The 23,290-nt window shown below is 39.4% G+C and overlaps 1 protein-coding gene across 4 annotated transcripts in view; it reads right to left on the reverse strand.

Moving 5' to 3' along the window:
* USP9X (ubiquitin specific peptidase 9 X-linked) overlaps positions 1-23,290 on the reverse strand; it is a 211,555-nt gene that overhangs the window by 119,557 nt on the left and 68,708 nt on the right. For all 4 annotated transcript variants that reach the window (XM_032795781.2, XM_032795782.2, XM_032795784.2 and 1 more), the window contains 6 exons: positions 23,131-23,269; positions 21,012-21,164; positions 17,055-17,159; positions 13,893-14,099; positions 6,607-6,743; positions 3,770-3,903 (listed from right to left, as the gene is read on the reverse strand). In XM_032795781.2, coding sequence (XP_032651672.1) covers positions 3,770-3,903; positions 6,607-6,743; positions 13,893-14,099; positions 17,055-17,159; positions 21,012-21,164; positions 23,131-23,269 — 875 coding nt within the window. The remainder of the gene's footprint in view (positions 1-3,769; positions 3,904-6,606; positions 6,744-13,892; positions 14,100-17,054; positions 17,160-21,011; positions 21,165-23,130; positions 23,270-23,290) is intronic.

Genomic DNA, 23,290 nt, shown 5'->3' on the forward strand with positions numbered 1-23,290 from the left:
GAGTGAATGGGATTCTTCTGTCCTAAGTGCAGGACTCTGCACTTGTCCTTGTTGAACCTCATCAAGTTTCTTTTGGCCCAATCCTCTACTTTGTCCAGGTCCCTCTGTACCCTATCCCTACCCTCTAGCATATCTACCACTCGTCCCAGTTTAGTGTCATCTGCAAACTTGCCGAGAGCGCAGTCCACGCCATCCTCCAGATCAGGGGTCAGCAACGTTTCAGACGTGGTGTGCCAAGTGTTCATTTATTCACTCTAATGTAAAGTTTCGCATGCCAGTAATACATTTTAACTCTTTCAGAAGGTCTCTTTCTATGAGTCTGTAATATATAACTAAACTATTGTTGTAAGTAAAGTAAATAAGGTTTTTAAAACATTTAAGCAGCTTCATTTAAAATTAAATTAAAATGCAGAGCCTCCCAGACCGGTGGCCAGGACCCGGGCAGTGTGAGTGACACTGAAAATCAGCTTGTGTGCCGCCTTCGGCGCACGTGCTATCGGTTGCCTACCCCTGCTCCAGATCATTAATGAAGATATTGAACAAAACCAGCCCCAGGACCGACCCTTGGGGTACTCCGCTTGAAACCGGTTGCCAACTAGACATGGAGTTGAATGCACACAGCCTAAAAGTACCACAACTTGTTTCCTCCACTTTGACCTATTATCCTGATTTTAATATCCATTTCAACATTAAAAAAAATTTTATCATCTGCTTCTCCCATTCCTTTTACTAAAGACAACATGTACCCATCCTGAATACTTCCCCAGGGAGATTAACTCCTATTTGATAGACCAGAGGAATGCAGAGAGACAAATTCCAGATTCAATTCCAGATTGTGGAATGAAGTGTTCTTCCAGTGGTTACAGACCTTTCTGCCTCATTCTTCTTTCCAGCATAGCCAATAGAATATCTCTGTCGCCTCAACCCCCATCCTCCTATTTAACCCAGTGTCTTCCCTCCCCCTACCCTGAATTCAAGCTAGGCTGTTACCTCTTCCATGATGCCTGGGTGCCAGCAGGGGAACTCTGAAGACACAGAAGAGAGTCTCCCTTCTTCTAACAAACCTCCACTGAGCCTGGGCAGACAATGATTTTCAGAGGTTTGCAACCTGGCCAAATTTGGGTGGATTTTCATAGGGAAAGTAAAAAAAGAACACTCTTGCCAAATTCCAAGTCCCTGCTCCAAACCACGGAGGCCCTAGAGCTTCCCATTTAATATAAGGAAAACAATTTCTCCCCAACTTCATTCTCAGAAATGGCTGAACTGTTTTTGTTGAAACTTCCCAAAAAATGTTCAGCCCAAGGAAGACACCAGGCATAAAAAAATTCAGCGTAAATAGCTGAAGTTTGGCAAAGTTATATGGAACTGGAACTGGAAACGGCCCTATACGGGCAAGTATTAGACAACCTTAACTATAGGCATTGCTGTCAGCACCATCAATGATATAAAACAAATAAAAATTGAGGGGGGGAATCAAACAGAACTTCAATACAAATTGGTGGCTTACGTTTGGTGCATGGAACGTGTTCTAAGAAAAAAAAACAACATGAACAGTCTTTGGAGGTCTCCTTATCCAATTACTGAAAGAGGTCAACTTGGCTTTTTAAAAAAAAAATCTGACAAGTCAGCCCTATTCAGAATGGCCTGACCCCTAATTTCAAGCTTCATTAATTGCAACTTTTACTATTATTTTAAATATATGTATCCTGGGATGAACATATACAAGATTTACATATCTGGAACATTTGTTACCCAGTAAGTATTCTACTTCTGTGAACCTTTGTACCAATAAGCTGAAAAGGAAAAAATGTGTTATTTTTCCAGTAGAACAACTTTGGACAATGTTCATTTTAAGAGAGCTAAGCTATTCACATAAAATATTAACTTCCTGTGAAATAAATGTAATGGTACTTTTCTCCATTCCTCCTCTTAGTTCTAGACAAGTATAATCTGTCAAACATCTGCATTTGTGAAGATTCAGTACATTCCTCCAGTGGAAGTTTGAAGTTAAGAAACTAACACATTGGACATCCTGAGAATGGTATGTTTTCAACATTCTTATCTTTTCCTTGCTGGAAAATAATGGATTTTACATAGTTTGTCCTCATGTAGGATTACATATTATCCTAAATTTCAGTTATCCAATATATATATATTTCATTCTCCTCAACCTGAATATTCAGGTAACTTTAAAAATGCCACACCCACTTTTATAAAGATTTATGTGCAAAGACTAGCACATATCCCACTCCACTTTTCTAGACAAGACAAAGCCTGAGTTATGTCAGCACATACAGTAAATTGATAAAGTTACAAACAATCGAAAATAAGCTGTTAGAATGGAAGTGCCATCTCTACATTAACTACTGCAGCACTATAATAAATGTGATCACTTAAAATAGGCAACACCAGAAGAAGAAAAATCTGACTGTGCAATCTCCATGTCTCTTAAATAAAGGTTGCTCTCAAGACCTTGTGAAAATAAGCTGAAGTAAATCTTAGTAGCACAACTCCAAGAGCTATCCAAGATCTTTAGGTTACAAAATCAAACACTGAAGACTTGGGAAATGCCTGAATTAAGGCTGTCTGTGCAACATAAGTAACCTTTTAACAGTTTTTTTAAACGTGAATTTCTCGGGGGAGGGGGGGCAGAAGGTGAGGTTATATAAAAGGAAACAAATTCTGATGTGCAGCTGTAATAGCCACCTCCTTTCCCCATCATGTATCATCAGTAAAGTTTGAATCCTGAACTCAACACTGCAGCAGGCATCTACTACTTGAGCAACACAGCTAGTTACATTAAGCTCACAGGCTGTTAAATCCTGGGGTCGAAATGGGTGACTGGGCCCATATGTTGGGTAAGCAGGGCACCTAGCTCAGATCTCCTTCCCCATTTCACCCTCTGTGGGGGGAGAGTTCCTGTCCAACATGGTGCCAACAAGGTGGAGGATGTGCCCCAGTTCCATGTCTTGAATACAGGGCAAGCTGGGGAGCGTTGAGAAGACCTGGCCTATCTTTCTTCTTCACCTTCTCATCCCTGCTACAATTGTACAGCAGTGACTAGGTTGCCTGCTCTTGGGATTCACAGTGCAGAATAATCTGCAGGGGATTGGCTTGAGAGTGGAATATGTTCATATTCATTATTATTTTGGCATACTGACACAGAAAAGGAGGTTTTTTCAGAAGTTTCTAACAGCTAAATATGAACAGAATTTCATGTAACTAATAAATTTCACTTCTCTGGCCTCAGGGCTTTCTCCCTGCCAAATTTCAAATGCTTGCTGTGAACAACAGAGGTGTTAGAGCTTCTCAAAACAAAAAAGAATAAGAATATTTTATAATGGAAATTGTTATGCACCCTAAATGTAGGGGTTACTACAAACTCCCTCTGTGATAATGAATTATGAGATTTACACAAAGCTACAAGTGGGGCAGAATTTAACGTTTTCCATAAAAATCCTACCATAAATTAAGCAGGGCATAAAAGGGTTATCTTCAACTTGAAAGTAAATACGAGCAATGGGACTGCCACTTTCCAAGTTTTACTACAAAACGCATTTGGTTTTTTATATTTACGAAAAGTAATCTTAAAATCTAAATTTTATTATTTGTTTTGGCTTGATACACGTATGTAGGCCTCCAACATCTAACAACCTGTGAAAGTGAAATAAACACTTCCCCCCGCCCCACTAGCAATACTTTGCTCTAACCATCGATTTTCAATTGGAATTATGAAACACTTGACCTAAGAAGCAAAAATATAACTTACCTTTAGCATACTGTCTCATGCTTTCCATATACGCAGAAAGATTTTCTGCAACCAAAGTAACTAGGGCGTGATTGTGCTGAAGTTGATTGATTAAGTCATGGCGGTAAAACACATGGGGACTTCGTTGAGTCTGGCTGTAATTAATACACAAATACTAGAGTAAATATGTTATATATATTGCACATCATATTAATATCTATTACACATTATATTATATAAATGTTAGCACAAAGCTTTCTATGTGAATGGTATTATGCTTACTCTTGTTCACTCATGCTAAGTATATCCCACAGTACTTTGCAAAGCTGAAGTCAGCTTTAGCAGTAGCAAATACAAGATCTGCCAAAATGCAAAATAGATTAGTTCTATGTCCTCCAATAGGTACCTTAACAGGCAACTAGTTTGGAATGTAGTATCCAAAATAGAAATTTTAGAAGTATAGAACAAAAAGTTACGGAACTTGTTACAAACTGGTGGGCTGGATTTTAGTGACACGTAAATAGTTTTAACTCGTAAAATCACTGTATATACTAGCTGAAATGCTTATTTTTGAAACAACTTCTGTGCAAGATGAACATGCTGTGAGATCAGAATTGCTTCGCAAAAGGATATTTTATATATCTATATCCAAGATCTCTATAGCTGTACTGGTTTGTCTTTAGACAGTAAATGTGGCTAAGTTCAGTTATTTGGTCTCTTGAATATTTTTAAGACTGAACCACGAGTGTAGTCAAACATTTTAGTCAACACAAATTCATGGTTACAAACTTCCAATAGCTTCAATGTCAAGAGTCATCAGAACCCAGAAGACCTAAAGAACTGAAAAAGCATTCACTATTTCAAAATGATTTTTATTGGGAAACCAGTTAACTGAACAGCACTGGTACTGGGCTAAAAAAGGTTCCTTAACAGTTTATGCAGATTAGCTGACAGTCACTTCTCAAAAGACAGAAGTTTAATAAATTAATTCTGACTAATAAACCTTCCTCTACACCAGAGGTAGGCAACCTATGGCACGCGTGCCGATTTTCAGTGGCATTCACACTGCCCAGGTCCTGGCCACTGCCCTGGGGAGCTCTGCATTTTAATTTAAATTTTAAAAGAAGCTTCTTCAACATTTTAAAAACCTTATTTACTTTACATACAACAATAGTTTAGTTATATATTATAAACTTATAGAAAGAGACCTTCTACAAACATTAACATGTATTACTGGCACGCGAAACCTTAAATGAGAGTGCAAAATGAAGACTCAACACACCACTTCTGAAAGGTTGCTGATCCCTGCTCTACACAGAAGAAATCTCTAACTCATGGGCTCCAGGTGCTCAGTACCATGAAGAGAAATCTTGCTTTGAGTGTCTTATACTTCTTCAAATTCTACACTGAGAATTTAAAGAAGAATATCTTATGTTGCAATATTGAGATTTCCTTCAAAACTAAGGAACTGGAGGAGTGAGCTTCACTTTAAGAACTGAATATCTGACAGAAAGCATCTAATTAAAACAGTACGCCAACAAACTAGACTGGTTGTATTCCCTGATTGGACATGATTCCACATGAAATTTTACTGAACACTTCAAGGCATGGAAAAAAAAATCTCAACAGACCTGACATCTTTTTGACCTTCAAAAAAAAATGCTAGGACGTGTAAAACATTGTGTAAATTGATAGTTTTAAGGTTTAAATTGTCATATAAAGTTTTAAAACATTACCCAATGCAGAAGGATAAGAGTAACTTTCCAAAACCAGGAATGCAATATTACCACAATTCCATAAGATGACAACCCATCAACAAAAAAAAAAAAGTAATCCTATCATCTGTTGCAAATATGTACATCATCCCTCAATTTTTTCATTTTATCCATTCCTGTAAGCAGACAGGGTACTGAAACACTGAATACTCTGTCTGCTCACAGAACTATTCAGGTAAAAGAAATAAACAAACAGTGGAACATGCATACACAAGCACAAACTTTGGAGTTTGCAGAAACTTCAGCACAAGTATTGAAATTCTCAGTTTTGAGGGGTCAGATTTTTGTAATGAGGACACGTAGTAACTGAAACTAAGCTTGTTAATTTCAACAGATTAACAGTTAATATATAAAAACAATTTTGGCTAAACTTTCACTTTCTTTTATTCCAGAAAAACATGATAAAATAGAAAAAAGCAAAGCAAAGAACCAATTTGTTACAACTAGAGAATTTTAACTAATGGACATTTCTGGGTAATCTCCAATTTGCTTTTCTTAGACGACTTATTAAAAAGTCAAGAATTCCCTCGAATACCTCATTTTGCATAAACAAAAATTCCTAAAGTAATTGAGCTGTGTGTTTCTAAATTAGGTAATTATATCGTCTTTATCCTCAGAAAGGAAAAAACTATCAATTTATATTTTCATTATCACCATGAGAAAGGGAAGTATCATCCCCATTTAACAGCTGAAGAATGAAAACTCAGAGATATGAACTGGCTTGTTCAAGGTTACACAGGAAGCCTATGTCACAGGTAGAAATTTCCTGCGACATAACCATAACACCATCCTTCTTCCAATCATATTAAATGAGAGAGAAATTAAGAGATTATAACATCTCAGTTTAACAGTCTATATACACCTGAAGTAACGAAGTAGTCAACAATGATTTATTCTTGCGCCCACATGCTTAAATCCAGGAATTTTTAAAAGGTTTATACAGGCACACATGCACACATTAACATGCACTTTAACAGCAAAAAACCAAGCTTCAACTTAATATAAAATGTATTACCTATCTTGTTTTATAAAAAAACTATTAACGTTGTCCATAATTCTACCCCATTCACATTACTTCCTTACCTCAAGTTCTGTGGTGCTTCACCAAACAAACTACAAATTTCTCTAATTTGTTTCAGTGCAGGAATGACCCATTTGTCATTTGTGCGAAGCTCTTCTATAAAACGATCTATCCACTGGATCTTCTGAGTATCCCGATCCTTAAAAAGCAAGTTTTCACAGTTTGGTATACATCAAAAATCCAAATTAAAGCTGCTTTATCCATTTTTATTTTTCCATCCATGTGCATGCATAAACATAGAACAAACAAGTAACTGAATTATCAGAATAATTTTATTGAGCTCTGAAATTTCAGAATCACAAGGGGGAAGCCCAAGTGGCTGACGGCATCAGCAGAAGACTTCAATGGTGTAAAAGATCCATAATTTGCAATTTGTTCATTCTACGTATTAGGTCCATGAATTCTAAAAATTTGTCCTTTCCCCTTTGCATCTCCATAAACCTGCCCGCAGTCTGCCCTGAATCAAACTAGTGGCAGGATTTGAGTACACTATAAAAACTACCAGATGCTAATAATGCATCTGAACTAGCGCTGATAGCTAAGGGTTAATGTTTCTTTTACCTGTAAAGGGTTAACAAAGAGAACCACACACCTGACAAGAGGACCAATCAGGAAACCGGATTTTTCAAAGCTTGAGGGAGGGAATGTTTGGGTCTTTGTCTGTTCTGTGCTCTCTCAGCGATGAGAGGGTCTATTTCCAGTCCTTCTAATCTTCTGTTTCCCAGTTGTAAGTATAAAGTTAGCAAGTGTAGTCTTTTAAATTGTTTTGCTGTATTTGCATCTGTTTATCTGGCTGGTGGAGTCTCTTGTGCCATATTTGATATAAGTACTTTAATTGTATTGTTTTTGGGTAAGGCTGTTTACCCTTTTCTATTGTTTATTCATTTTCTATAAGTTGAACGCCCTGTATCTTAACCATCTAGATTAACAGAAGACTGTTATTCTATTCTTTCTTTTTTTATTAAAGTTTTGCTTTTTAAGACCTGTTGATTTTTTTTTCTAGTGACCACCAGGAAAGTTGGTGGGAGAAAGGAAGACAGGGGGGAGGGGAAACTGCTCTCGTGTTTAACTGTCCTAGTGTCCCAGGCGGGAAGAAGCTACAGGGGAAGAGAGATAGATCTTTCTGTTTTCTTGTCTTTGGGGTTTGTCTCTGTGGAAGAGAGGAGGACATGCTTCTTGTATTGTGATTACAAGATAGGTCCATCAGACACTACTCAGGTTAGTCCAGAGAGGAAATTCTGGGTGGGAGAGAGGTGGGGGGATGGTTTATTTCCTTTGTTTGTGAGACTCGAGCCTCTGAGTCTTGGGGTCCCATGGAAGTTTGGGGAGACCAGAGGGAGCCAAAACCCTGGAATTTTGGCTGGTGGCAGCGAGATCAGATCTAAGCTGATAATTAAGCTTAGAGGGGTTCATGCTAGCTTCTCAGGTTATGAACGCTAAGGTTCAAATCTGAGTAGGAAAGCTATGATAGTACACTATAAAAACTACCAGATGTTAATAATGCATCTGAACTAGCGCTGATTTTGGTAATCATGCTTAGAAGCTTGGCCTCACTAGGCCAAAGAACAAGTGTTTCAGTATCTTTTCCTGAAAAGAGAAGAAACCAAAGACTGTGCTAATAATATTCTTAAGTGCCATTGCACATGGAAGGACTAGCAACTTCCAAATACTGACTATACAGTATGACATACTTTGGTACAAGTAATATTAAGAAAAGGATAGAGAATAATACTGAAAATGTGTCAAATTAATATTACCCTTTTAAATGATTATATTCAATTCTGACTAACTCATCTCACAAATGATATAGCAATACAGAAGACCCAGAGAAAAGCAATGAAATTATAGAGACACGTAAAAAACTTCAGATTTTAAAATCTCTCATTTAGTTTAGAAAATATTAAGAATAAATGGTCCATTAGGTGCTTCCCATTTATCTCCTGTATCTTCCAATAAAGAGTCAAGGATTAGCCATGAAACTAAGGGAATAAATTTAAAATTGATCAGGGGAAATGCCTTCCCCCCCCAAACTCAGTTGGGGATCACCTCTTACTCCCAAAGTGACAGCCCTCATGTTGCCATGTGTCATAGGGTAACTGAGCCCTGAGCAGGTCAGGCACTCAGCCTACTTATGACAGGCTCCCTTAAAAAGAATGAACCAACCCAGAGGGCTGTGAAGCAGTTAACTAGTTAAGGAACATTTGGGCCTAATAAAGGCTTATGAGAGCTCAGTCAAGAGCCCCAGAACACAGAAAGCTCAGAAGAGAGACAATCCTCACGACAGCTAGTTAGGAAACTACTTCCAGCGATGCCTCCCTGGTGAGCAGAGGCTCAAAGAGGAGCAGCGCTAGACAGAAACTGTTCCCAGGCAAGGGACCTGAGCAGCCCCGGAGAATGAACTGGGCATGGACCTTTCCAGAGAGCTACTATGGACTTGCTCAAAGAGTGACTCACTGTTGGGGAAAAAGTAGTATCCGACTGAACACCTGGCAAAGGCCTAAGCTCCAGGCAGGGTATTCAGCCTGACTGTGTCTAGCTACAGAGCACTTAAGACTGATTACCCCAGAGGAGCAGAGTTTCTAGTGGAGCAGATGACTTTCATTTATGTATTCATATTGTCTTTTTTCTATTAAATAAATGAGAGATTGAAGAGGGTGCTTTTTAATACCCTTTAATAACAAGGCATACTTGGACTTGTTTATACCCCAGTTGAAGGGAAATTGTGGAACCATGCCTGATTGCAGGGGGTAGGTGTGGGTCACCCCCATGCCATTACACCATGCCTCCGGACACCATTTGTTGCATTGAGGTAGAGACAAAATCAATACAACCAACACCCTCTTTTTAAACCCCAAAACATGTCACCTTCAAAAAAATGTCACACTAAAATCTGCTTGAAGAGTGCTTTGAGGATGTACCAGGAAACTGATCTTGTGCATGACAGCATTTTGTGCTATCACACCATGTCCTCCTAATTTTAATGAAAAGAATATAACTGGATAATTTTACAATATTAATGGCACTTATATGTTAAAAAAGCAGAGCTAAATAAGGTGAAAATCTTACATGAATCAAACTGTAGCACAGAATTTCTATGGTGTCATAAACAGATAGCTAAGGGTTAATGTTTCTTTCACCTATAAAGGGTTAACAAAGGGAACCAAACACCTGACCAGAGGACCAATCAGGAAACCAGATTTTTTTGGGTCTGTGTCTTTGTCTGTCTCTCAGCTATGAGAGGGATCTTTTCTTATCTTCAAGTTTCTAATCTTCTGTTCCAAGTGTAAGTACATAAGTAGAAAGACAATAGGTTTTTATATGTTTTTGTATTTACATGTGGTAGTTTGCTGAGAATGTTTAAAATTGGATATCTTTTTCAATAAGCTGTTTATTAATTTAATTCTTTTAAAAATTGACCCGATATTGTCACACTGATACAGAGAACAGTTTTTATGTCTTTTTCTTTCTTTTTTATATAAGTTTTCTTTTTAAGAACCTCTTGGATTTCTTTCTTGTTTCCTGTTTTATCCCAGGGAATTGGGATAACTCACTAGGACTGGTGAGGGGAAGATGGGAGGGCGGAGAGGTAGAATCTCTCTCTGTTTTCCTTGAATCTGTTTGCCCTCTGGGGAAGGGATTAGATTCAAAGAGTTTGGGATACGTAATCTCTCAGGGTAGCCTGGCGAGGAAAGCCTGGAGGGGTAAAAGGAGGGATGGAAGTGGTTTATTTCTCAGGGGGGAATGGTTTATTTCTCCTTGTTTTAAGAATCCAAGGGATTTGGGTTCTTGGGGTCCCCAGGGAAAGTTTTGGGGGGACCAGAGTGTACCAGGCACTGGAATTCCTGGTTGGTGGCAGGCTATAAGATCCAAGCTGGTAATTAAGCTTGGAGGGTTTATGCTAGGCACCCACATTTTGGATGGTAAGGTTCAGAATTGGGATTTATGCTTATGATATATGGATAGACATTCCATCCTTGAATAATAAAGTATAGCAGTAGGAATATACTACCAACCACTTGACCAGGATGGTGACAGTAACTGTAAAATGCTATTGGAGGTTAGACAGGCCACAAAAACAGAGAACGCAACAGTAACGGATGACTACAACTATCCTCATATTGACTGGGTGAATGTCACTGCAAGGCATTATGCAGAGACAGAATTTCTAGACACCATTAATGACTCCTTCTTGAAGCAGCTATCCTGGAACTCACAAGGAGAGGGGCAATTCCTGATTTAGTCCTAAGTGGTTCACAGGATCTGGTCCAAGAGATGCTGAACCACTTGGTAATGGTGACCATAATGTAATTAAATTTAACATCCTAGTAGGGGAGAGAGGGGGACTATCAAAAAAACCCACCACCATAACATTTAACATTAAAAAGGTGAACTACATAAGAATGAGGATGACTGACATCTAAAGGAACAGGTCACAAGAGTACAATGCCTCCAAGCATCATGGAGACTACTTAAACACACAGTAAGAGAAGTTCAGATTAAACGTATACCCAAGTCAAAAAGACAGTAGGCCAGCATCTGTCAAACTGAGGTTGCTGCTTGTGTAGGGAAAGCCCCTGGTGGGCCGGGCCAGTTTGTTTACCTGCCCCGTCCACAGATCCAGCCAATCGTGGCTCCCACTGGCTGCGGTTTGCTGTTGCAGGCCCTCGGCCCACGCTGCTTCCAGAAGCTCCCATTGGCCTGCAGCAGCGAACTGCAGCCAGTGGGAGCCACAATCGGCCAGTCCTGCAGGATGGGGCAGGTAAACAAACCGGCCTGGCCTGCCAGGGGCTCTCTCTACACAAGTGGCGATCCCAGTTTGAGACATACTGCAGCAGGAAGACCAAAAGAATGCCACCATGGCTAACCAGCAATGTAACTGAAGTCATCAGAAGCAAAATGGCATCTTCAAAATTTGGACGTCCAGTCCTAAGGAGGAAAGTAGAAAGGCTCAAACTCTGGCAAGAAATATGTAGAAGTATAAGAAGGCAAGCCAAGAACGAATACAGGCAGCAGCTTGCTGAAAACACAAACAGTGAAACTATTATGAACACCTTGGGAATGGAGGTTGTTTGTAATTCTGTACAGAACATTATGGTTGTTTTTTCAAGTTTGCAACTGAACATTGATTTAATACAGTTCTGAAACTTTATTATGCAGAGAAAAACGCTGCTCTTAACCATCTTAATTTAAATGAAACAAGCACAGAAACAATTTCCCTATCTTGTCAAAAAAAAATTTTTTTTTTCTTTTGAACTTTCCCTGTATTTTTTACCAGTTTACATTGAATACAGCACTGTACTGTATTTGGGTTTGTGTGTGTGTCTCTGGTGCTGCTGATTGCGTACCTCCAGTTCCAAATGAGGTGTGTGGTTGACTGGGTTGTAACTCCGAGATTTTACTGTACAACTGAAGCAGGAAGCCTGTCAGACAGGCAGTGGGGCCACTAGACATCAAAGGTGTTAAAAGAGCACTCAAGGAAGAAGAGCCATGGCTGAGAAACTAAATGAACTCTGCACTGGTCTTCACTGCACAGGATGTGGGGGAGATACTCACATCAGAGCTATTCTTTCTGGACAACATATCTGAAGTACTGTCCCATAATGATGTATCAGTAAAAGAGGTTTTAGAACAAAATAATACTATTAAATTTATCCAGTCACCACGACCAAATGGTATTCACCCAACCAAGAGTTCTAAAAGAACTGAAATATGAAATTTCAGAACTATGAACTACAGTATATAATTGCTGAAACCAGTCTCCCTACCAGAAAACTGCAAGTAGCTAATGTAGTTTTTTTTTTAAAAGGCTCCAGAGGTGATCCTGCTAATTAAAGGTCAATAAGCCGAACTTCAGTACTAGACAAATTGGAAGAAACTACAGTAAGGAACAGAATAATCAGACACATTGATAAACAAAAATTTGTTGAGAAAGTCATGCCTCATCAATCTATTAAAATTCTTTGATGGCGTCAACGAGCATATGGATAACAGTGATCCATTCGATACATTGTACTAGGATTTTCAGAAAGCCTTTGACAAGGTGCCTCACCAAAAGCTTTTATAGAAACTAAGTAGCCCTGAGTTAAGAGGCAAGTTCCTCTCATGGATCAGTAACTGTTTAAAATATAGGAAACAAAGGGTAGGAATAAATGGTTAGTTTTCACAATTGAGAGGTGAACAGCAAGGTCCCCCAAGAATCTGTACTGGGACCCAAGCAGTTCAACATATTCATTAATGATCTGGAAAGGGGGAGAACAGTAAGTGGCAAAGTCTGCAGACAACATAAAATTATTCAGCATAGTTAATTCCAAAGCAGACCGCAGAGTTACAAAGGGATCTTACAAACCTGTGTGACGGAGCAACAAAATAGCAATATTGAATTTCATCTGCCAAGTACAAAAAACAGTGTATATTGGAAAAAATAATCCCAACTACACATATACAATCATGGACTCTAAATTTGCAATTAGCACTCAAGAAAGTGATCTTAGAGTCATTGTGGTAACTTCCACTCAATGAGCAGCAATGGTCAAAAAGGCTAACAATGTTAGGAACTATTAGGAATAGACAATATCATAATGCCACTATATAAATCCATGGTACACCCACCCCTGGAATACAGTGTACAATTCTGGTCGCCCCATCTCAAAGAATATAATAGAACTCAAAATGGTTCAGAGAAGGGCAACAAAGATGATTAAGGATATGAAATGGCTTCCATACAAGGTGAAACTAAAAATAATAGGGCTGTTCAGCTTACAAAAGAGACAACTAAGGCAGGGAATATGATAGGAGTCTATAAAATTATGAATAGAATAGAAAAATGAATAGAGAAGTGTCATTTACCTTTTCCCACAACAGAAAAAACAGAGGTCACTGGATGAAAATTAACAGGCAAAGGGTTTAATACAAACAAGAGGAACTACTTTTTCCACACAGTATACAAATAACCTGTAGAACTCATTGCCACAGGATGTTGTAATGACCAAAATTATAACTGGGTTGAAAAAAAAACTGGACAAGTTCATGGAGGATAGGTCCATCAAGTGGCTATTAGCCAAGACAGTCAGGGACATAACTCTGTACTCCGGGTGACCCTAAACCTTTGGCTACCAGAAGGCGGAGTGGAAGACCGGGTGGATCACTTCACAACTACCCTATTCTGTACACCCCACCTCAAGCTCCAGTACAGGCCATTGTCAGAGACAGGATACTGGGCAAAACAGACCATGGTCTGACTCAGAATGATAGATCTTACGTCCTAATAAAACCCCAATCAATTTCTTACCTGTGAACAGCTGTAATCTAAAATTTTAATGTGGGCACTAAGAGCCTGGTCCATGATATCAACAGGTACATCATCACTATGTGCCAAATTCCACAGAAGATTCAATACTTTGTGTGCCATCACACCATCTTTATCATCTTCAGCAAGACGACGGATTAACTCAAGTAATTTTTCCCGTTGTTTTTTGCTTGCATTTGTCCAGCTTGCCTGGTAAACAAAGAATTTCATTCAAAATGGAAAACCACCAGATATTTAAGTTCGGTCTTATACATTATGATGTCCACTTACAAAAGAATACTGTGAAAACAACCTCCTCACTTATTTTTAATAAACTGTCAATCATAAAAGAAGAGACATTAAGAGCTCAAATTTCAGTGATAACTGTTGTACAATAAAGTTCTTTTGAGAATTAAAAGAAATTTTGGGGTTCAAGGAAGGCCATTTTCACTGAGAGATATGTAAGTGAATAGGTAGTCAGGGGTTCGAAGGGGTGCATGTTCAGTCCTTTCAATACCAGGTTTAGGTCTCACATGGGGGTAGGGAGTTAGTGTTGTGGAAGATTTACTGTACCCCTGAGGAATCTTTTAATGGTCAAGTGTGATAGCAATGAGCATCCCTCTACTGCAGCGGTCCCCCCTTTTCACATCATGCCTGCCCCCTCCTCCAGGGGAGACGGTGCTGGGAGATGGACTGTGGCTTGGGGCCCGTTGCAGACAGGGGTAAAGGGGCCAAGGCTGGGGCCACTGAAGGCAAGTATGGGGCAGGGGGCAGAGCCGGGGCTGAGAGTGGGGCTGCAGCCACAGAAGGGCTGGGAGCAAAGTAGCATTCCCTATCTGTCCCCCTCTGCAATAAGACTATCTTGGTCAGGCTCTCGGGGACCAATGGCATTCGGCAGACCTGCACTGAATACCCAGTGATCCACCTCACGCTACTCAACCTGCACTGGGACGTCGAACAGAACCAAGAGCTACTACGAGCCAGCTGCTGGGAGGACTGTCCTGATTAGGGCGACCTTCTTCTTGGAGACAGGCGATGACAGCCAATGATCGGTGGTTTCTGGTGTCTCATCGGTACCAGGCCCTTGGAGACCATCGGGGCCAGACCCAGAGTTCTTGCCAGGTGTCGTGTGCCTCAGAGGGTCTGCACCAATTTACCAGCGAGGTATACCTTGAGTCCCTCAATCGGTGTCCCTGGTGCGGGTACTAAAGAGGGCTCCACTGAGCCTTCCTTTCTAACCCTAAGGCATGGCGGCTTTGGGTGGGCGAATGCTGGCAGGACGTCTCTCTTGATGGGGATCAGTACTGCTGAGGCGGGGACACATGCATAGGTCCCATCGTGGGTTTTCCTCAAAACCAGGGTACCACAGGAGCTGGTGTGGGCTGCACTGGGAGCATCAGGATCTCCTGAACCGCTCAAAGAGCTTTGGGTGTCAGTACCGCTCTCCGGAAAGTAGGAGATCTTCTCCTTCCAGTCTTTGACTTCTTGACCGGAGCCATGGAGGGGGACCAGTGGCTGGCTTGTGGATGGCGCTGACAGAGCACTGCGCACAGAGGCCGTGGGGCTCGGTACAGAGTCGGACCACTGCTCTGGTGCCAGAGTGAATACCAACTATTAGGAGCACTCTCAGATGGCTATCATGCTTCTTCTTTGTTCTAGCTTTAAAGGACTTGCAGATACGGCACTTGTCACTTGTGTGACCTTTGCCTAAGCACCTTAGGCAGCTGATATGTGGATTGCTAATGGGCATAAGCCGTTTGCAGCAATCGCAGGGCTTAATGTCTGGGGACCAGGGCATCCCCCATCCCAGTCCCATTTGGGACTAACAGAGTTGAGAACTACTACTAAGTGTAATTAAGAAACTGCTAACTATATACAACTATATTACAGGGTTTCAAAGTTCACAAGAACAGAAAAATGCAACACTAGCCAAAGCAGATGTTCAGGGCTGCCAGGGGCGGGGAGGGTGCAAATGGGGCAATTTGCCTCAGGCCCCCACGAGAATATAGTATTCTATAGTATTGCAACTTTTTTTTTTATGGAAGGGGCCCCCAAAATTGCTTTGCCGCAGGCCCCCTGAATCCTCAGGGCAGCCCTGCAGATGCTGCCAGTGATGGCGCTGAAACAAGAAGAAACTGAGGGTGGGGGCAGCCGGCGGCGCTCCTTATACTGCACCATGCAAGTGCCACTCCAGAGCAGGTTCCTACAGAAACTGCAGAGGGAAAAACTTCCAGCGCCGGTACATGTGGCAAGCACACACAGCTAATACGGAATAGACATGAGCAAGCACTCAAAGAGGTAGTATAACTTGCCTTATCTTCACTAGGATATTACCTCGAGTTAACTAAGCTGAGTTAAGAACATACCGTTTTTCCCCCCAAATGAAGACAAGACCCTGGACTATAAAAAAGGAATTATAAATAGCTGTACTTTTAAATTTACTTTCTGAATGAAATGATAGTGCTCAAGGAATAAAACTGAATGTATTGAGCTTGAAGCTGCAATGAAGGTGCATTAGCTGAAAAAAACCAGATAAGCAGGTTATCAATAAAACAAGTAGGGTATGTCTACACTTAAAATGCTACAGCTGCTCAGCTGCACTGCTGCAGAGCTTCAATGTAGACACTACCTACGTCAACGGGAAAGTTTCTCCTGTTGGCCTAGGTAATCTGCCTCCCCAAGAGGCGGTAGCTAGATCAACTGAATTCTTCTGTTGACCTAATGCTGTCCACATGGGGACTTAGGTTGGCTTAAAGATGTACCCAGGGGGTGTGCTTTTTTCACACCTCTGACCAATGTAGTTAAACCAGCCTAATTTTCTAGTGTAGACTACGCCATAGTCTAAATGTGTTTTATTTCAGAAGGAATACTCTGAAAATATCCCATAGTGTGCTCTAAACTGTACAGCAATATACAAAAGTTAGAACCATGTTAATCTCTACATGCAACGGGAAGTGCCCTGTCTGTGGAGACTGCACAAAATTTATCTAAAGAGTATGATAGACAATTTAAAGAGTCCTACTATGGTAATTTGAATATATAAAAATACTTTTAGCAGATTATCCATAATCAAAATACTAATCTATTAGATACAGTACATTAAAGGCAAGTTCACTGCAATCAGTATTTACAGTAATAGAACAGCTGAAAAAAATGCAGTGTTACCTTAAAGCAATCAAACAGGTGATCAAGTTGTTCAGGAGAGAAATCCCAAGCCAACTTTGCAAGGAGATCATGTACATTCTTAACAATGGCTTCATGTTTTCCTGCCTGTCACAGAAACAAAATTAACATTTGTAACTACCTACACAAAGATAAAGATAGTAAGATATAATGCTTCAAATTTGTCAGAAGATTACCTGAAATGGGTAGGAAGGATTACTACCCCACCACCAGAGCATTACACACTTTGACTAGATATCTTACACTGCGGACATCTGATTGTCTGGTTCTATTTTGTTAGTTTAAGTTAAAAAAATCAGGTGAAATTCTTAGCGGAGGGACCGAGTTTTAAAATAACCTGTACGTCAAAAATTTTAAGGTTTTTCACAATTATGTAGAAGATAACGATTGCTGCAAAGAACTAAAATTAAAATATTTCTAACAAACAAGCTGTCCCGCACATCAATGCATGTTTCATCATGATGCTTTGTTCTGTGTCTAAATGGATTTTAAATACAATATTTCTATATTGTGTCTTGAACTCTTCCTGAGATGGTAGGGGAGAATATTTAATGGCTAACTGAAGGCCTTCCTTAAAAACTGGCTGATAGCACTGTAAAGGTGAACCTACTCATTGATCAGCTGTTCAACATCAGAAAACAGCCATGGTAAGGTGTCATACAAAGACTTTTTAAAATTGAAGGGGGGAGAAGAGAGAGACTTAACCGATAATTGTTGACATTTTGATTTGGGGGAAGGTAGAAACCAATTTTTTTCTGGTTTAATGCTAACACAGATGCCTTATTTGGGTTCTATGCCTATCAAACATGAGGATTCCTGACTAGATGAACCAATAGTATGATTTCAGATGGCATTTTTTTAAATAGACACATTTCAAATAATTAATATGTAAAGTTGCAAGACTAACCCATTATTGTAAATTGTAAAGCTTAGAAAACAAAATTTAGAGATACTATCAATCTCATTCAGTATTAAAAATGAATGCATCAATAGTAATGAAACTTATTACTTTGCAAACTCTGCATCAGTATTTCCACTTCCCCTCTTGCAGTACTCAATTCAGTATCTTAAAATTATATGGTGCGCAGTGTTACTACTTTGTATTTGTTCTAAATTTTATGCAGTGATTTTTACTTTCATATTATGGTCCAGATTTTAAAAAAGGAAATGACTGTGGCAGTCATACTGCTGAATACTTCAAATGTTCAGTAATTTTAATTTTCCTGATTCAGTAAATCTAAACATACTTTTCACTCTTTGAATTCAAAAATTTAAATTTAAATCATTTCAATCTTTTTAGAAATTAGCGTCCCCCTGCTGAACAATTTAAATCTGAATTCTGTTAAATCAATTCCTCCAGTTTCTTCTCTGGACTTCAAAGAAGTCCCTACAATTGGTTGTCTTTCTAGTATTAATGAGACATGCATTTAAATGCTAACTTCTAATTGCCATTAAACCAACATCATAAGGAGAGAGAGGTGATCATCACCAGTCCGAAGTGTCATTTGCCTTTTTTCCTACTCATATCTAATTTATCCACTATCATGCCAACTCCTATTTTTGGCATTTCTGATTTTTAGCTTCCTCCCTCCCACTGAACCTGTTTATGATTATTTTCCAAGTCAATCTCAATTTGTTATTTTCAGCCCATTTCTGAACTCATTCATTCTTTTTGTTACTATTTATGATGTGTGCTTTTCACATTATGGACACCTATGAACACAAGGACACAGCACAAAGGACAGTATAACACTACAAACACAGAAGAGGGGATTACTCAGTCTCCAGTGGTGCTAGCAACACCTCTCAACTTAGTATCTCTGAATTTTCAGTGCGGAAGCCTGCGAGCCCTTACACAAATGAACTGGACATTTCTCTGTCTGTGGATCAAAGAACCAGTTGATGGTAGTCATTAACACCTTCAACCCTACCACCTCCCTCCCAATCCATCCTCCCAATACAGTTTAAAACACTGACACCATGAATGACTTATTTCCAGACAAAAAAATGAAGAAAGAATGGGGGAGGAGGGAGCATGGGGGCCCACACAATGCTCCTAGCACGGGGAAGAAGAATGTGGGCACACAACCCATGGCATGTGGCAGAAAGGAGATATCGGCAGGCTCACAGCAGAAGGAGGGGAAGGAAGGGCAACAGGGAGAGGGTGGTGGTGGTGGTGCAGGGAGCCCCTGAAACAGAAGGGGGAGAGAGGGAATCAAGGAATGGAAGGAGACCTCAATGAACCCTGTGACCCTCTAGGTAAGGGATTCTCAAACTGGGGGTTGGGACCCCTCAGGGGGTTGCGAGGTTATTACGGGGGGGGGGGGGGGGGGGGGGGGGGAAGAGGGTCGCAAGCTGTCAGCCTCCAACCTAAACCCTGCTTTGCCTCCAGCATTTAGTATGGTGTTAAATATATTAAAAAAAATGTTTTTAATTTATAAGGAGAGGGGTCACACTCAGCGCCTTGGTATGTGAAAGGGGCTGCCAGTACAAAAGTTTGAGAACCACTCTTCCAGGTAATATGCTGTTTGTTCCCACATCTAGATCATTAATGAAGGAAAATAAGATTGAGTCCCAACACCAATTCCCTCCCCTCATGACACTTCCCTGAAACTCAATCTGTTGCCACTGAGCATCAGTATTTGCTTTCAGTATTACTTCCCAAACCTATATGAACTAATTTTGTCTGCAGGAATTCATGAGATACTTGAAAATGTTATACTAAAAAGATAATATTTTAGATCTCCCAACAGGTTAAAGCAGCATGATTTCCCCTGTTCCCCACAACATGTGCTGGTTTGATCTTATCACTGTATTTTTATTCTAGTGCTGTAACAAGACACTCAATCAGTTTCCTTGGAACCGAGGTGAGGATTCAATGCAACTGTTGGACTCTTCCTTTTGTCTTTTTTTTTTTTTTTTTTAAGAAACAAAGATGAGCACACTAGTGACGCTACAGGATTTCAAGAACAGTCATTACTTTTATGGCTACACTGGGTGTTTGGAATTCACTTTTTCACACTATTTCCTTCGGAAGCATCAGAATACTCATTTGGCTCTCAGATTTATTGCACTTCATTTGCTCCAGTAATTTCTTCTTGTCTACACTTAAATGCTACAGTGGCACAAATGCATTGCTGCAACTGCACCATCATAGCACTTCATTGTAGACACTACCGACGCTCGTGAGAGAGGTTCCCCCATCTGCGTGGGTAATCCACCTCCTCAAGGAATTTTTCATTTGAACTAGTGCTGTTTACACAGGGGGCTATGCCAGCCTAACTACACTGCTCAGTGGTATGGATTTTTCACACCCCCTAGCAACATAGCTGGGTCAACTTAACTTTTCAGTGTCAATGAGACCTTAAAGACTTCATGGGAAATGGTATTGTGTTCTCAATGGAAATTAAAGCACTGTCCATAAAAGAAATTTCCCTTGTCCTTTACAGTAAAACTAGGCCAAAAGAGTCATTTTAAATGGTTTACACTACTTCACCATTATCTTTAATTGCCCCATCCTGTCCACCGGTGAGCTAGAGAATCTAGAATCACACGGTGCTTAAAAAATATTAATTCTTCCTCTGTACCATTTTTTCATCTGTGCTTCAGAATTTATTACTTCCTGCCTAGTTAGTCCTGTCCATTGAACTTGTAACACCTTTGAAAAGGCAGCCTGAGATCCTGGACTTGAGTCCAGCTAGCAGTCTAAATTTAGCTTTCAAGATTTCCTCCTCCATTTCTTTTTGTATATACCAATGCACACCACCAGCAGCAAAAACTCACGAAGGACCCTCCCCTCTACACGAAATCCATTAACCTTCTTCCTTATTTGATAACATTTATTCCACATAACAAACGGCATGAAATTTGATTTAAAATTGTCAAGAGGTGCTATAAAGTAAGATCAATCCTGCTCAAGGCAGTAGTTTAATTCCTTACCTGAGCTGCCCAAATGTTGTCAAGATCTTGTAAAGTGAGGGCTTTTTCTTTGATGACAAACCGAAGAATCTTCTCTAACTTTTCTACATACTGAGGCTGATGAAGACTATCTCGTAATACGATCGATAAAATATTATTCTGCTGGATCCATTCCTAATTTTAATTAAAATACAATTTCAAAATATTCAAGGTTTTTCAAAAAGTAGATTATAGTTAACCAGAAAATATAACAGAAATCATTCTGTCTCTTATAAAAACATAAGACTAACACACCAAAGGAAAGGATATTTATACTTCACTTTCAAGTCCTAGAATGCAATACCACCTCCCTCCCCCCGCCCCCCCAAATCAGAGCAAGTCACTACTTTATACAATTCTGATACCCTACCCATTGTAATACATAAGGTTTTTTTTCCTGCAGCTGTCTTTTGAAGGCAATATCAGCAATAATTCCCATGCTTTGCAGCTTCAGTGGAAAAGGACACTTCACTACAAATGTTTTTCAAGCAAAGTGAAACTGTAAACTCTGAATATAAAAATTCTCATACAACTTCCAGTGTAAGGGGACAGGGGGAAGACTGAGCATCTACTTCTTCCAGGGATACACGTTTTTTTCTCAGTAGCTTACAGTCATTTCAGTGACTCCAGTCTAACATTTCTGTAACTCAACTGGTACACTTATAGCATAGTATATTACATAACAAGAGGATGATTAAACACTGGAAAGCATCAAGGAATAAGCTATATTCTGAAAAAGGTACTCCTTAATCAGCTCCACCTCTTTAAATGCCTCATCTTCTACTTGAACTAGAGAAAAGAGTTCAAGCAAGATTTAAGCGGAGATAAAAATTAAGATTATTTCAAAAGGTAGCACTGATATAGTGCAAGGAACACAATGTAGTCCAGCTCTTTCGTTCAGACCGAGGTATCAGCAGAATGTCTGCTGAGTGCCAGAACCGAAAAGGAATGAATGAAGGTGACCATCCCTTCAAAGTTGCTACACTCAATTATATAACTAGAAAAGTCAATCTGGCACCTCATGTAAGACTTGGACAAATAATGTTTTTCAGTTATCTGTACTTTATATTTTCCAGTATAAATACATTATTTCTGTCAAAAACCTGAGTATTTCTAACAAGAGTCAATCCTGCTTGAGACACCTAATTCCACAGTTATGTCAAGAGCCCTTATTCATTTGTATAGTACATATAGCACAAATGCTGTATAACGCTGCCCTATAGCATTCCTCCTACAGATTATGAATTTCACAGCAGGGAAAAAAAGTCACTAAACCCAGAGAGCATGTGATTTTTTTAACCTCTCTCTCTCGCTAACAAACAGCTGAAGCAATTACATCTTAAAATACCACATGTTGGAACTTGATAAAGGTTCTATTTCAGAGATTCCTCAAATCTATACTCAGGGACAAACTGCACTCAAAGCATCTAAATGTATGGACTGTATATTAAATTTAAGAATGATTATGAATCTATTTACACATAAAATCAGAATGAGCTATTCTACCTGTAAAAATATCTCTTTAGGTAAATTTGTAAGAGTCTGTTACCACAAAACTATTCTACGAAAAGTTTTTTCAAACAATTAGGATGCATATTGAAGACCTACATGTAGAGCAATCACTTTCAAAGTTGAATCTGAATAATTCTTTTTAAATTATCAACAACATTTCTGAGAAATTACTCATGAAATTTTGTATAAATTAGTGTTATATTAATTATAGTAGTACAAGAGTGTCAACTTCAGTACACATCTATTTTGAAATTCAATTTAAAAAAATAATTTTTAAATTGTGCTACAGCTTGGTATACAAGATCCATTTCGAAAATAATTTTTTGCAGCTCTTATAAATCTCTGAACACATTTTAATAGCAATCCTGATACAAATATAGTAATGTCAACAGAAAAGCCATAAAAACCCTTATGACATACTAGTAATTACTGTGGGTAATTATAAAAAGAGTTAATTTTCATCACTTTGGATAAAACCAGATGAGGATTCACAGTATGTACACATTACTTTACCTCTGAAGGATTACTGTTACATTTAAAGAAAAAAAGGTCTTTTAACATAATTCAGGTAAGAAGAACAAAAACTTACTGCCATTCTCTCTGCTGTAAGCCACTCTTCCTCTTCAGGATTACCATGCCGATGGGTATAATATGACACACTAGATATCACCTTGTTAACTTCATTTAGTGCATTCATTTTACCATTGAAAGAGGAAATTTGCAATAATCTGTAAGAGATATTAAATGTA

The sequence above is a fragment of the Chelonoidis abingdonii genome, chromosome 1 (assembly GCF_003597395.2).
Source record: "Chelonoidis abingdonii isolate Lonesome George chromosome 1, CheloAbing_2.0, whole genome shotgun sequence".
Lineage (NCBI taxonomy): Eukaryota > Metazoa > Chordata > Testudines > Testudinidae > Chelonoidis > Chelonoidis abingdonii.